The 15,898-nt window shown below is 39.8% G+C and overlaps 1 protein-coding gene across 5 annotated transcripts; it reads left to right on the top strand.

Annotated features, from left to right (window-relative positions):
- The first annotated feature begins 853 nt into the window (after window positions 1-853).
- LOC115552295 (uncharacterized) lies at window positions 854-15,589 on the top strand. Of its 5 annotated transcripts, none has more exons than XM_030368236.1 (6): window positions 854-965; window positions 1,184-1,522; window positions 8,349-8,726; window positions 9,040-9,153; window positions 9,268-9,323; window positions 9,802-10,250. In XM_030368236.1, the coding sequence occupies exons 1-6, from the start codon at window positions 857-859 to the stop codon at window positions 9,928-9,930; spliced, it is 1,125 nt and encodes a 374-aa protein (XP_030224096.1). In that variant the 5' UTR covers window positions 854-856; the 3' UTR covers window positions 9,931-10,250. The 5 variants fall into 5 exon arrangements, with proteins under 5 accessions (XP_030224096.1, XP_030224095.1, XP_030224099.1 ...); XM_030368235.1 differs by lacking the exons at window positions 9,268-9,323; window positions 9,802-10,250 and adding exons at window positions 14,842-14,897; window positions 15,378-15,589 and having other exon boundaries at window positions 865-965; XM_030368238.1 differs by lacking the exons at window positions 854-965; window positions 1,184-1,522; window positions 8,349-8,726; ... (1 more) ...; window positions 9,268-9,323; window positions 9,802-10,250 and adding exons at window positions 7,591-7,720; window positions 7,925-8,260; window positions 13,860-14,231; ... (1 more) ...; window positions 14,842-14,897; window positions 15,378-15,589.
- Window positions 15,590-15,898: the final 309 nt, after the last annotated feature.

Below are 15,898 nucleotides of genomic sequence, written 5' to 3'. Positions count from 1 at the left end.
TGGTGGTGTGTGTCAAACAGAGACAAGGCCAACCACAGCCCTCGCCTCTCAGCTCCTCTGCTGCTCTAGTCCTTGTGCTTTGTTTCGAACCCAGTGGAAAAAAAAATAGCAAACAAGGAAGTGACTCTAAAAGTTGTTGTTGAATCTAAACTGGACGAGGACACGCAATATTAATTTGAGCTTGAACACACGCCGTCTTTATTTCCCCTAACATGTTAATCCTTAAATGGCCAACGTATCAAAAAAGGTCACATCTGGTATTGCAGCCAATAAACGCAAATAATAAGAACGACTTCAAGACAAGGGATTACTGTGAACAAAATATTTCCTCCCCTCAAAGTTCAAGCGTAGAAGGACATGTCAATGTCATGAAGGAGCCAAACTAGTGGGGCAAACCATTAGCGTGAGGGGTAAACGGTTAGCCGGAGGGGTAAACCACAGCTGGAGAGGCAAACGGTGAATAGGAGGGGCAATCCTTCTGACATCTGGGGCGCCGTGTGTGAACACAGGAGCGGTGGTCAGGTGGGATGGAGCAGGCACCTTACCCAGGCTGAGGGCATGCCCCCGAGACCTGGCTGTGAGCTGATAGGAGCCGGGCCCATGGCTGGAGGTTCCCCTGGCAGGACCAGGACCCCAATGAGCTGAGTTCATTGGTTTGTTGGGGTTGATAATCTTTTACCCAGTCCAACACTCTGATAACCGATGGCTTTTTTCGGGGTTTCCTGTCAAACAACTGTCAAACAGCCACAATAATATCAGCATCAACTGCCAACCACAGAAAACTAGGATGATCATTGGCTTGCTTCATTCAGTGTCTCTAGGTTGCAGCCAATCACAGTTGGTCTATGGTATGTAAATGGTGTCTTTTAAGTCCAAGTCTTTCATTAGAGCGAGAACAGCGCTAGTTCAGCTTCAGCGCCGAAACGTGATAATGTTTTTTGCAATGATAATTCTGAGCACTGCACGTAAGTAAATTCCTTCTCAAATTAAATTTATTTCTATTTGATGTAACCAACTCAAATTTAGCCAGAGGTGTTTGCTGATAATATTACTTGCATGCAGAATAGGTCTATTTATTTATTATTTATTATTTATCAGTGTATTTACAAACTTTCAAGCCGTAAAATAAAGTAGTGTTGGAGACCAATAATTCACAGATCTTATTAATTCTATTTTTTTTTAGGGTTGATTCAGGCCCAAGAGAGTCCTACTTTGGTCTTTGTGGAATCAGCAGGACTTGGAGATACTGTTACACTTCATTGTGAAAGTGGCAATACGGTTAGCAGTTATTTATACTGGTACAAGCAATCTCCTGGATTTTTTCCCGAAATGGTTGCTTTGAAAATGTTTGAATCAATAACCTCGAAGCCCCTCATTAATTTAACATTGACAGAGGGAGAAGAAGGTGTTTGTGTCTTTCATCTGACCATTCAAAACGTAACTAAAGGTGATGAAGCAAACTATTTCTGTCAAACATACTCACGTGACAAGTGGAATAATGTCACCTTTCTGTCTGTCAAAGGTAAGATCAAGCTTTTGCATTGTTCATATTCAATATCATGAGAAGCATTTCAAGAACCTTTAGATGATAGCTGTATTTTAATTTATAGATCCCAATGACCAGAGGTTTGTCTCCCAGACTGTGGTCCAACAGCCTGTGTCAGCATCAGCTCAGCTGGGAGACCCTGTGGCTCTCCAGTGCTCTATTACCTCCCAGAGGACGGACCACAGTAACCAGTGCCAAAGGGAACCCAGTGTGTACTGGTTCAAATCTGGATCAGGACCATCTCACCCTGCTGCCATTTACCTGAATGGAAACAGGAGTGGTGAATGTCCGAATAGTTCTGGGCCTCTGTCTGCTCCACAGAGCTGTGTCTACATTCTCCCCAAGAACAATGTAGACTCCTCTGATGCTGGGACTTACTACTGTGCCCTGGCAGCATGTGGGGAAGTTGTGTTCGGAAGTGGAACTAAGATCGACATAACAGGTCAATATATTTAATTTATTTCTTCGAGTTTATTTGCTAATTTAATTAAGAAGAAAGAAGACATAAAAGATAATCACATTTGAATATATGGAATACTTAGGGCACATTTGAGATTGAGATTTGAGATTGTATTTGAAATATTGACTTCCACATCCAATACTGTGATTGCACTTGCACAGATTAGAGAAAGAATATGATCTCAACAGATTCATGATGCCCCATTGTTGTTTGTGTGATTCTAGATCCCAACCATCATCTTGAGATCTTTGTGCATCGGATAATGTCATCTTGCTGTCTGCTTGTGATTCTAATCCTCATTCTAATCATACATTACAGGTTTGTGAGCATAATAACGCTACAGCACATTCAACACAAAACTCATATCAGGACACGTTAAACAGCTTTTAAGCGCTCAGTGTGCAAGATCTCCTACATTGATTGGCAGTACATTCTAAATTGTATTATTTAATTTTAAATAGTTGTAGTAGGACTAGAGATGTTCAGATCAAATATCAACTTTGTAATAAATTGTACAAGCATAAATGGTTTTTCGATGACCATTAAAACATATCATGTGGTGTAAACTGTGAATTCTCTCAGATGTTTGGTAGTGATGAACAGTTCTCTGTTGTAGGACAGGAAAACAGATAGTTTGAACTACGCAGCATTGGAGTTCAGTGAAAAACAAACCAACGGAGGGAAGAAGAACAGTGGAACGACCCCGGAGAGTGTGTATTCTGCTGTGAGAGAAACGTGCCAGAGAAGTCCATCAACCTGGGAGTTTGTCTCACCTCATGAGGCTAAAGGAGGTGAACTGCTGGTATTGTTAAGGACTTGTATATTGTGAGGAGCATTTGCATATTGTTTTTTATGTTTGCTAATGTGCTTTGTTTGGATCATAAACATTGAATTGCTCATCATTGGTGATGCCGTCTTTCGCACAGCCTATCTTGATGTTCAGCCGTATTTAGTCCTGCATATCATTTTTTATGAATAAATTGTATCAATGCCTAAAATGTATTCTTACAAAATAAAAAAATAAAGACACCTTAAGAAGTGCTTGAAAACGATGTGAATGAACACACTGACACACTGACACACAAGGTCACTGATCAAATACGCTTTAAACAATCAATTTAAAAAGACAAGGTCACAGCAGTAGATCATGTGGTTAGACACCATATAGGCTACACCTTTTCATGAAGTCAAAGATATACAAGGGGGAGGGCAGGAAAAGGTTCAGAGTAGGTGAGAATCCGTGAACATAAAGGGTCCCTATTCTACTACAAGGTTTCATGTTGATGAGCCATTTCAGATCGTATGTCTTCGTTACATCACAATGTGGGAGAGTCCACTCGGCAGCGGGGGTGGACTGTTGGGTAACGCTTTATATTAGGGTCCTTGTAATAAGCCTTAGTTAATATTTAATAAGACCTTTTTATATGCTTATTAACATTAATTTGTGTTGATAAGACTATCAGTAAGTGTTAATAATGACATAATAAAGATCTTTATTGTGAAATTATAAGACTGTTACAAGCACTTATAAGAAACTTGTTAACGTATTTATTTATTGCTTAATAACATTAATAATGGGCTTATGAGTTTCTTACAGTTGTTAATAAACGCATTACAAAACCATTTATTGAGTTTTACGAACTTACCTATTAGGCTATGTCATTGTTAAAACTTTACTAAGCATTTTTTATGCTTATTGAGGATAATAAATCCTTTGTTAAACTGCTAATTATGCATTTTGCAGGTAGGCGATCTAAAGCGGGAACAATGCTTATTATGGTTAATAAGTCCTTTAATATACACTTATTATCAGTTAATGAGTACTATATGGTATCAAGGTTGATAAAAGGTCAATTAAAAAATAAATATAGGCCTACTGTAAATACAATGTTAGGCGGTGAAGAACAAAAACAGACTTTAAAACAGCTCTTTCGAAAATGTATATTGTTTTTAAACTTTAAACTTCCGACATGTTCATCACTTCATCAAGCATATGCGTCAAGCATGGACCTATTAAAGAAAGGACAGCGGATTAAAAAATTGACCCCATTCATTCCTATGAAAACTGCTCAATGGTGCAGGGCAACATCAAGGAGGGATTTGCTTCCGCATCTACAAGGTTTGGGAGCCAACCACGCCCTAGGACATGACTTGTCGGATGCAGAAATATTCTTGTTGTCTAGCATTGTAACATCATAAGCGAGAGGTCTGTCTACACATCCCTCGGCGACTTTAACTGATAAGAAGTCAACACAGTGCCTGAAGACCACCAACGTCATTTGTGTTAAGTAAAAGGAAAAAACTCGGACACGCAAAGTTAACGGAGCCGTACACTTACCCCTCTCGGATGCCGGGCCGAAACAACATTTGTTTCACTACGACCCCTTTCTGCTGCCCACCCCTCCTTCTCCTGCAAAAAATAAATAAATAAAACGGCTAATAAAACGCTTGAAGTGGCTTTTTCAAACGAGAAAACTTACATTTTATTAGAACATGGTATAAAGATAATTTTGAGCCCTTGATTGATATCCAGACATTTTTTGCGGAGACTCATTCCTGTTCCCCACTGGTATTAGAGTGAACGGAGATATCTCTACTTCTGGGTCCCTTGAATCGAGGGACCCGTCCACAGCCAGCTTAAACAGCTGCAATACCAGGTTTGGCCGCTGATCACTGGTGGATTGCGGAAGTCTGCACTGCTCCTGCGGGCCTGGCGTCAAGCCATCATCCACTTGCATAAAACGAACTTCCAGTTTAAAACTACCTTCAAAATAGAAGCCTTTACATACATATTGTATGAGGCACAAAACAGATCACACTCGCTCAACATGTGGGGACTCATTAACCTTAATAAGCATTATTCCCGCTTTAGATCCCGTACCTGCAAAATGCATAATTAGCAGTTTCATAAAGGATTTATTAACCTCAATAAGCATAAAAAAAGCTTAGTAAAGGTTTAACAATGACATAGCCTATAATAGGTGAGTTCGTAAGACTCCATAAATGGTTTTGTAATGCTTTTATTAAAAACTACAAGAAACTCATAAGATTATTATCTATGTTATTAAGCAATCAATAAATAGGTGACAAGTTTCTTATAAGTGCTTATAAAAGTCTTATAATCTCACAATAAACATGTTTATTATGTCATCATTAACACTTATAGATAATGTTCTTAATAACAATTAATGTTAATAAGCATAAAATAAGCGTCTTATTACCTATTAACAAAGGCTTACAAGACCTTAATATGAACCGTTACCGACTGCAGAGACTGGTAGGCAAAACAAAGTTTGTCTGTCAAACATCTGAGTAGACAGTCTAACTTACATGATGACACAAAGTGCCACACTTAGAAAGGGCTGGTAAATAGGGACCCTATGTAGAACCAAACACGGCCAAGATAGCATTAATGAACAAAGGGTGCATCATGCGCTGCGTGTAACAAATGATCAGACATCAGTGGTTGTTTATGAAGGATTGGTGATGGGCAGTGGCGGCTGGTGATCAAAAATGTTGGTGGGGCACAGTGACGGACTGGGGGTCTGGGGGTCTGGGGTTCTGGGGGTGACAGACCCCCAGACCCCCCCATATAAACATTTGAATTTAATAGATTTGATTTTCTGTATTCTGGTGCATTTTGGGGATGGCCACTACCTATTTACCTACTATTCATTCAGATTCATAGCCTACATCCTGACGTGCAGGGCCTGGACAAGCTTACACTGCATATACAGACCTACCTTAGGGCCATTCCACCAGCCATTGCTATTTGACCCATTGTTGTTATTCTGATATTGAGACAAATCATGATCACTGTCGTATAGTGTCCATTTTTTGTGAGTCTCGTCTACTTCAAATGCAGCTAGAAAAATGGGACAGTTGCTTCATTTTGTTTATATGCTACGGGCCGAAAGACTAAATTAATATGTAACTTACTTGCTCCTTTTAAGTATAATATTACTTGGGGAGTCCAAATCCTCCAATGAAAAGGGTGGAAAGTATCTCTATCTCTTCTCTACATGTCATTGTGTTTCGCGAATGCTGTTGAGGGAGGTAGCCTATTTGATTGATCCGCTGAATTGTCCAATCATGTGGTGATAACAAAAAAGAAAAGCGATTCCATTGGCCTAGGGCGCACACTGGTGCGACCCGAGGGCGAATTTTCTTGCACCAATGAAAAGCTGTCTCTGCTTGATAGACAGCAAAAAGTTAGCGACCAATAACTAGCCTAGCCCAATTCATTGACGTTCAGACGCATTTTAATGGCTGCTGGCAGTGACATGTATCTCACACAACTAAACGATAGACGCTAGGTATTTTTGTTGATTTATTTCGTATTGATAAAAGTTGTTTAATAGTTGGCAGATATATTCAAGTGAATATTTCACGGAGGGGCGGCACCCTAGCGCCCTCTATTGACCCACCGACACTGGTGATGGGTCTCTAATGGCCTGATGTTGCATCTGATGTGATCCCATATGAAAGAAACTTTAAATCTCTGAATTAAATTGAATCAACCATTGTAATAAGATTGTAAAAATTGTTAGTACTGAATTAATTAGCATTACTTTTTTAAAAACAATTATAAGAATATAACAGGTGAATCAAGTGGACATTCTCTGTTCACATGCACAAATAACGCCGTTTAGGTTCAGTCAGTGATGGGAAATGTGTGTCCATTTCATTATTGGTTTCTGCAGAACCTGTGCAGCACATCCTGTTGATAACTGAAGCCAGGTCTATATATGCTCGCTTGTTTTGGTGGTGTGTCAAACAAGAGCCAGCCACAGCCCTCTCCGCTCAGCTCGTCTGCTGCTTGAGCCCTTAAAATAAATAGCAGGAAAGGAAGTGACCCTAAAAGTAGTTGTCGTATCTAAACAGGATGAGGACACTCAATATTAATTTGGGCTTGAAAGCACAGCATCTTTATTTCCTATAACACGTTAATCCTTAAGTGGTCAACATATCAAAAAGGTCACAACTGGTATTGCAGTAAATGAAAACAAATAATAGAACGACTTCATGACAGGGGATTACTGTGAACAAAATGATTCCTTCCCACCCCACTCCGTCCCCCGAAGTTCAAGTGTGGAAGGACATGTCAAAGTCATGAAGGAGCCAAACTAGTGGGGCAAACCATTAGCGTTAGGGGTAAACGGTTAGCCGGAGGGGCAAACCACAGCTGGAGAGGCAAACGGTGAAAAGGAGGGCCATCAAGCCAACTGACATCCAGGGCGCCGTGTGATAACACAGGAGCAGTGGTCAGGTGGGATGGAGCAGGCACCTTACCCAGGCTGAGGGCATGCCCCCGAGACCTGGCTGTGAGCTGATAGGAGCCGGGCCCATGGCTGGAGGTTACCCTGGCAGGATCAGGACCCCAATTACCTCAGTTCATTGGTTTGTTAGGGTCGATATTCTTTAACCTAGTCCAACACTCTGATAACCAATGCCTTATTTCTGGGTTTCCTGTCAAACCGTTGTTTCCACCAGCCACAATAATATCAGCATCAACTGCCAACCACAGAAAACTAGGAGGATCATTGGTTTGCTTCATTCAGTGTCTCTAGGTTGCAGCCAATCACAGTAGGTCTACGGTATGTAAATGGTGTCTTTTAAGTCCAAGTCTTTCATTAGAGCGAGAACAGCGCTAGTTCAGCTTCAGTGCCAAAACGTGACAATGTATTTTGCAATGATAATCCTGAGTACAGCAAGTAAGTAAATACCTTCTCTTATTCCTTTTCTTTTATTTGTATAACTAATTTAAATCAGCAAGAGGTGTTTGGTTACAATATGACTTGGATTGCAGAATATGTATGTTTCTTTATCAGTGTTATCACAAACATTCAAGCCTCAAATTAAAGTATGAATGTTCAAGACCAATAATTCATTGATCTTATTCGTTCTATTTTATTCAGGGTTGATTCAGGCCAAAGAGAGTCCTCCTTTGGTCTTTGTGGAATCAGCAGGACTTGGAGATACTGTAACCCTTCATTGTGAATGTGGAGATACGGATAGTAATTATTTATACTGGTACAAGCAATCTCCTGGATGTCTTCCCGAAATGGTCGCTTCAAAATTGTTTGAATCAATTACCTTGAAGCCCCAAATTAATTTAACATTGACAGAGGGAGAAGTTGTTTGTGTCTTTCATCTGATAATTCAAAACGTCACTAAAGGTGATGAAGCAAACTATTTCTGTCAACCGTACTCGCGTGACAAGTGGAATAATTTCACATTTCTGTCTGTCAAAGGTAAGATCCATGTTTTTCATTGTTCAGATTCAATATCATGAGAAGCATTTCAAGAACCTTTAGATGATAGCTGTATTTTGATTTATAGATCCCAATGACCACAGGTTTGTCTCCCAGACTGTGGTCCAACAGCCTGTGACGGCATCAGTTCAGCTGGGAGACCCTGTGGCTCTCCAGTGCTCTATTACGTCCCAGAGGACAAACCGCAGAAACCAGTGCCAAGGGGAACCCAGTGTGTACTGGTTCAGATCTGGATCAGGATCATCTCATCCTGCTGCCATATACATGAATGGAAACAGAAGTGGTGAATGTCCGAATAGTTCTGGGCCTCCGTCTGCTCCACAGAGCTGTGTCTACACTCTCCCCAAGAACAATGTAGATTCCTCTGATGCTGGGACTTACCACTGTGCCCTGGCAGCATGCGGGGAAGTTGTGTTTGGAAAAGGAACTAAGCTGGACATAACACGTGAATATATTTGAGTTTTTTTAGATGGAGTGAATGAGGGAATGGACAAATCTCTGGCATTATTTTTCGCAACCATCATTTCAGACTTTATATCAGCAGAACAAAAAAATAGAAAAATTAAGAAAGTTAAACAATAATTGAAAAGTAAGATGCAAATACAAAATCTAATTACATATAGATTTACAAGAACTCTTAATGGTTCGCTTCATGGCTATACATCTTATGATTAAAGAGGCCCATTCTAGGGGAAATTGCCGTGAAAATAAGTGACACAAGACTTTCTGATGACCAAATGTTGATTATCTGATTCTAGAAACCAACTGGCATGTTACCATGGTGCTTGGAATACTGTTGGCTTGCTGTCTGGCTGTGATTATAATCCTGTTTCTAACGAGAAACACAAAGTATGTTTGTGATCATCGCAAAGGTACAGTACATTCTCCAGAATTTATTCAGTGAGATATTGTGTTTTTACAGACAAAGTTGTATGTATCTTTTGTTTGAATTCAGAAAATGTGTATTCTTATGTCCTTATTCTCAGGAACACTGAGTGCTTCCAATCAAGTTCCACATGACTCAGGGAATCAGGAACAACAGGTAAATCTGTTTAAAATCGGTTTCGCATAGGTAGACATTGACTTACCACGCTTCGTTTACAAGATTTTTTGATTTTTCTAGCAATCATTATCGAGCAGAAATGTTGTTAGGTTATTTAATGGAAAAATATATAATTAAAAAATGTATTGAAAGACGAAGTCACATTATGTCAATTTGTATCCTTAACGGAACGGTTAAAATGAGGATTTACAAAAAAGTATTGTGATGATGTTTAAAAGTTGGTAAATTTTTTCCAATATCGGACCAACTTCCTGCACAAATTGTAGCTACTTGCTAAAATGAACAATTCGAGTGTTTGGTTATTGTGAGACACCGGCATATTCTAGACCTCAGTGTTTCGTTACACTGCGATACACGATTTGGATTGTAGTTTTGACTTTCAATCCAGAAGATGTGGTATCTACTACAGCTGTGAATCCTCCCAGATGTTTGGTAGTAAAACAGCTCTCTGTTGTAGGATGGGGAAACAGATTCCTTAAACTACGCAGCGTTGGAGTTCTCTGGCAGGAAAACCAGAGGACGGAAGAAGAACGCTGAAAGGACTCAGGAGAGTGTGTATTCTGCTGTGAGAGAAACCTGCCACTGATGTCCATCAACCTGGGAGGTTGTGTCACCCTCTGAGGCTGAAGGAGATGTTAATGGAGGTATTCATGGAGGAACAGCATATTGTCAGAAGCATTTGTATATTGTTTCTAATGTTTATTAATGTTGCTTTGTTTGGATCATTGACATTGAATTGCTCATCATTTGTGATGCTGTCTCTGGTCCAGCCTATCTTGATGTGCAGCCGTACTTAGCCCTGCATCTTTTTTTAGAATACACATATATTGATGCCTAAAAGCTATTCTTACAAAATAAAATATTTAATGAACTTTGAGAAGTGTGTAAAAACGATGAGAGTGGACCCTCTGACTCTGATTACACACTTAAACTGATCGGGACATATTGAGAGACATTTAGAGTCCTTTGGTTGAATACATCTCTGCTTTTTAAACCACAGTAGGCCTACTGACCAAGCTGACCACACAGGATAGACATATTTAGAGTCCTCTGGTTCAATAAATCTCTGCTTTTGAAACCACAGTACGCTACTGACCCAGCTAACACAGGATAAGCATTCCTTACAAGGTAATTGAAGGTTAGCAGCTAATACCACAGACATAACAGCCACAGCAGATCATGTGGCTAGACACTCTAGGCCGCGCCTTTTAATTGTGTCAAAGTCAGTTATACCATTTGTGTTTATCTTGTGCTCAAAGACACACACACACACACACACACACACACACACACACACACACACACACACACACACACACACACCTCTAGTCAGTTTGATGTCCTACACTATTGAGCTTAGCAAATTAAGTCTTTATTTGGGGCTTCGTGGCTAATATAAAAAATGACAGCAAGAAGATGGGAGGAGCGAAGGAGGAAAAGGTTCAGAATTGGTGCACATCCGTGAACATAAACGGTCCCTATTTTACCACAAGTGTTGAACGGCCAATTAAGAATTAATCCCTTTGTGAGATCACAAAGCGGGAGCGTCCACCCGGCAGTCAATCATCTGAATAGACACTCCCACTTACATGATGTCACAAATTGCTACACTTAGGCTTGGCTGGTAAATAGGCAACCTATGTAGAATGAACACGGCTAAGATAACGTAACTGAACAAAGGGTTAACGCGCTGCACGCAACAATAAACCAGACAACAGTGGTTGTGTATGAATGATTGGGGATGGGTCTCTGTAAGGGACTAACGTTGCATCTGATGCTCTTTGCAGCCGAATATTTTCCCATGTGAAAGACATATTAAAATCTCTGAATGAAATGTAACAAACCATTGTATAAGATTGTAACCATTGTTAAAGTAATGAAATAATGAACTTTTTTGAAAATAAGAAAACAAATATTACAAGTTAATCAAGGGAGCATTCTCTGTTCAGATCAACGTTAAGTTTCAGTCAGTGATGGGAAAGTATGTCCATTTCATTATTGGTTTCTGCAGAACCTCTGCAGCACATCCTGTTGATACCTGGTCTATATCTGCTCACGAGTTTTGCTGGTGTGTGTAAAACAGAGACAAGGCCAACCACAGCCCTCGCCTCTCAGCTCCTCTGCTGCTTGAGCCCTTAAGCTTTGTTTCCAACCCAGTGGTAAAAGAAATACCAAGAAAGGAAGTGACCCTAAAAGTTTTTAATCGCATCTAAACAGGACGAGGACACTCAATATTGATTTAGGCTGGAACACACACAACTTTATTTCCTATAAAACGTTAATCCTTAAGTGGCCAACATAGTTAAAAGGTCACAACTGGTATTGCAGCAAATAAACACAAATAATAAAACAACCTCCTGACAGGATTGTGAGTAAGTAAAAACCATCTCAAATTCAATTTCTTTCTATTTTATAACTCATTCAAATTAGCCAGAGATGTTTGGTGATATTATTACTTGAATTGCAGTATAGGTCTATTTCTTTATCAGTTACGAAGGTAACTGATTTTGTTACATGAATGTAATGCACGTAACAAAATCCTTGGTTGTGTATGAAGGATTGGAGATGTATATTGGAATGATGTTGCATCTGATGCTCCCTGCTGCCCAATATGATCCCATGTGAAAGACATTTCAAATCTCGAAATTAAATTGAATCAACCATTGTTATAAGATTGTAACAATGGTTAAATTACTGAATCAATTAACTTTACTCTTTTGAAGAAAATTAAAATAATATTACAAATTAATCAAATGAACTTTCTCTGTTGACATTCACAAATATCGCCGTTCAGGTTCAGTCAGTGATGGGAAATGTGTGTCCATTTCATAATTGGTTTCTGCCAAACCGCCGCAGCACATCCTGTTGATACCTGCAGCCTGGTCCTTCAATGCTCACGCGTTTTGGTGGTAGTTGTCAAACAGAGACAAGGGCAACCACAGCCCTCACCTCTCAGCTCATCTGCTGCTTGAGTCCTTGTGCTTTGTTTTCAACCCAGTGGTAAAAGAAATAGCAAGAAAGGGAGGGACCCTAAAAGTTGTTGTCTAATCTAAACTGGACGAGGACACGCAATATTAATTTGGGCTTGAACACACAAATCTTTATTTCCTCTAACATGTTGATCCTTAAATGGCCAACGTATCAAAAAGGTCACATCTGGTATTGCAGCAAATAGACACAAATAATAAAACGACATCCTAACAAGAGATTACTTCGAACATAATATTTCCTTCCCGTCCCCCGAAGTTCAAGTGTGGAAGGACATGTCAAAGTCATGAAGGAGCCAAGCTAGTGGGGCAAACCGTTAGCGTTAGGGGTAAACGGTTAGCGTGAGGGGTAAACGGTTAGCCGGAGGGGCAAACCACAGCTGGAGAGGCAAACGGTGAGCAGGATGGGCAAGCCTTCTGACATCTGGGGCGCCGTGTGAGAACACAGGAGCAGTGGTCAGGTGGGATGGAGCAGGCACCTTACCCAGGCTGAGGGCATGCCCCCGTGACCTGGCTGTGAGCTGATAGGAGCCGGGCCCATGGCTGGAGGTTACCCTGGCAGGATCAGGACCCCAATGAGCTCAGTTCATTGGTTTGTTGGGGTTCATAACCTTTAACCCAGTCCAACACTGATAACCGATGGCTCAGTTCTGGGTTTCCTGTCAAACCGTTGTTTCCACCAGCCACAATAATATCAGCATCAACTGCCAACCACAGAAAACTAGGAGGATCATTGGCTTGCTTCATTCAGTGTCTCGATGTTGCAGCCAATCACAGTAGGTCTACGGTATGTAAATGGTGTCTTTTAAGTCCAAGTCTTTCATTAGAGCGAGAACAGCGCTAGTTCAGCTTCAGCGCCAAAACGTGACAATGTATTTTGCAATGATAATACTGAGTACAGCAAGTAAGTAAATACCATCTCTAATTCCATTTCTTTCAATTTTATAACTCATTTATATCAGCAAGAGGTGTTTGGTTATAATATGACTTGCATTGCAGAATGGGTATATTTCTTTATCAGTGTTATCACAAACTTTCAAGCCTCAAAATAAAGTATGAATGATCGAGACCAACAAGTCATTAATCGTATTTGTTCTTTTTTATTTAGGGTTGATTCAGGCCAAAGAGAGTCCTCCTTTGGTCTTTGTGGTATCAGCAGGACTTGGAGATACTGTAACCCTTCATTGTGAATCTGAAAATGAGGTTTGCAGTACTTTATACTGGTATAAGCAATCTCCTGGATGTTTTCCCGAAATGGTAGCTTCGAAATTGTATGAATCAATAACCTTGAAGCCCCACATTAACTTAACGTTGACAGAGGGAGAAGATGGTGTTTGTGTCTTTCATCTGATCATTCCAAACGTAACTAAAGGTGATGAAGCAAACTATTTCTGTCAATCGTACTCACGTTTGAAGTGGAATAATTTCACCTTTCTGTCTGTCAAAGGTAAGATCCATCTTTTTCATTGTTCATATTCAATATCATCAGAAGCATTTCAAGAACCTCTAGCTGTATTTTGATTTATAGATCCCAATGACCAGAGGTTTGTCTCCCAGACTGTGGTCCAACAGCCTGTGACGGCATCAGTTCAGCTGGGAGACCCTGTGGCTCTCCAGTGCTCTATTACCTCCCAGAGGACGGACCACAGTAACCAGTGCCAAAGGGAACCCAGTGTGTACTGGTTCAGATCAGGACCATCTCACCCTGCTGCCATTTACATGAATGGAAACAGGAGTGGTGAATGTCAGAATAGTTCTGGACCTCCGTCTGCCTCACAGAGCTGTATCTACACTCTCCCCAAGAACAATGTAAACACCTCTGATGCAGGGACCTACTACTGTGCCCTGGCAGCATGTGGGGAAGTTGTGTTTGGAAGTGGAACCCGTTTGGAAGTAACAGGTTAATATATTGGTGCCTTTTTTAGATGGAGTGAATGAGGGAATGGACAAATCTCTGGCATTATTTTTCGCAACCATCATTTCAGAAGAGGAAGTGAACAGCCTGTGCACATTAAAGCCCTGCAGTGCAGTCTTCATTCAGTCTTTGCTTTTTACCGGCAGAAAAAACAAATAGAAAATTTCAGAAAGTACAGCAATAATCGAAAATGATGATGCAAATACAAAATCTAATTACATATAGATTTACAAGAACTCTATATGGTTATTTTTATGGCTGCACATTTTATGATTAAAGAGGCCCATTCCAGGGGAAATTGCCAGAAAAAGAAGTGACATAAGACTTTCTGATGATCAAATGTTGATTATCTGATTCTAGAAACCAACTGGCGTCTAGTTACCATGGTGCTTGGAATACTGTTGGCTTGCTGTCTGGCTGTGATTATAATCCTGTTTCTAACCAGAAAAACAAAGTATCTTTGTGATCATCGCGAAGGTACAGTACATTCTCCAGAATTTATTCAGTGAGTTATTGTGTTTTTACAGACATATAAAGTTGTATGTATCTTTTGTTTGAAATCAGAAAATGTGTATTCTTCGGTCCTTATTCTCAGGAACACTGAGTGCTTCCAACCAAGTTCCACATGACTCAGGGAATCAGGAACAACAGGTAAATCTGTTGAACATGTTGCATAGGTAGACATTGAATTACCAAGCGTCGTTTAATCGATTTTTCGATTCCTCAAATAAATCATTATCGAGCAGAAATGTTGTTTGCTTATTTAATGGAAAAATATATAATTACATTTTTTCATTTAAAAACCGAGGCCTATATGTCAATTTGTGTCCTCATCGGAACGGTTAAAATTTACAAGGATTTATTTATTTAAAAGGATTTCATATTTCGGACCAACTTCCTGCATAAATTGTAGCTACTTGATAAAATGATGATGATTTTATGATTTTATGATTGATACAATTCTAGTGTTTGGTTATTGTGAGACACCAGCATATTCTAGATCTCAGTGTATGATTACACTACGATACACCATTTGGATTGTAGTTTTGACTTTCAATCCAGAAGATTTGGTATCTACTACAGCTGTGAATCCTTCCAGATGTTTGGTAGTAATACAGCTCTCTTTTGTAGGATGGGGAAACAGATTCCTTAAACTACGCAGCGTTGGAGTTCTCTGGCAGGAAAACCAGAGGACGGATGAAGAACAGTGGAAGGATCCAGGAGAGTCTGTATTCTGCTGTGAGAGAAACCTGCCACTGAAGTTCATCAACCTGGGAGGTTGAGTCACCTCATGAGGCTAAAGGGGGTGATAATGGTGGCATTGTTACGTTATATATATATATATATATATATATATATATATATATATATATATATATATATATATATATACATATATATATATATTGTTTTGAATGTTAAGTAATGTTGCTTTGTTTGGATCATAAACATTGTATTGCTCATCATTTGTGATGCTGTATTTTGTCCTGCCTATCTTGGTTTGCAACCATATTTCCCGCTGAATATATTTCTTACATTAATCATATATTGTGAGTAAAAAAAGATGAGAATGGACCCACCGACTCCGACAAAAAGTGTTACTTACTCATGCATGTGTGTAAGCATACATAAGGGGGGAGGAAAAGGTTCAG

This window comes from Gadus morhua, chromosome 10 (genome assembly GCF_902167405.1).
Source record: "Gadus morhua chromosome 10, gadMor3.0, whole genome shotgun sequence".
NCBI lineage: Eukaryota > Metazoa > Chordata > Actinopteri > Gadiformes > Gadidae > Gadus > Gadus morhua.
Note: the sequence above shows the minus strand (reverse complement) of the source record. Positions and strands in the feature narration are given on the sequence as shown.

Coding starts and splice junctions, on each gene's coding strand:
- LOC115552295 (XM_030368236.1), top strand. CDS start 857: ATGGTGTCTTTTAAGTCCAAGTCTTTCATTAGAGCGAGAACAGCGCTA. Junction 966..1,183: donor GATAATTCTGAGCACTGCAC/GTAAGTAAATTC, acceptor ATTTTTTTTTAG/GGTTGATTCAGGCCCAAGAG. Junction 8,727..9,039: donor AACTAAGCTGGACATAACAC/GTGAATATATTT, acceptor ATCTGATTCTAG/AAACCAACTGGCATGTTACC.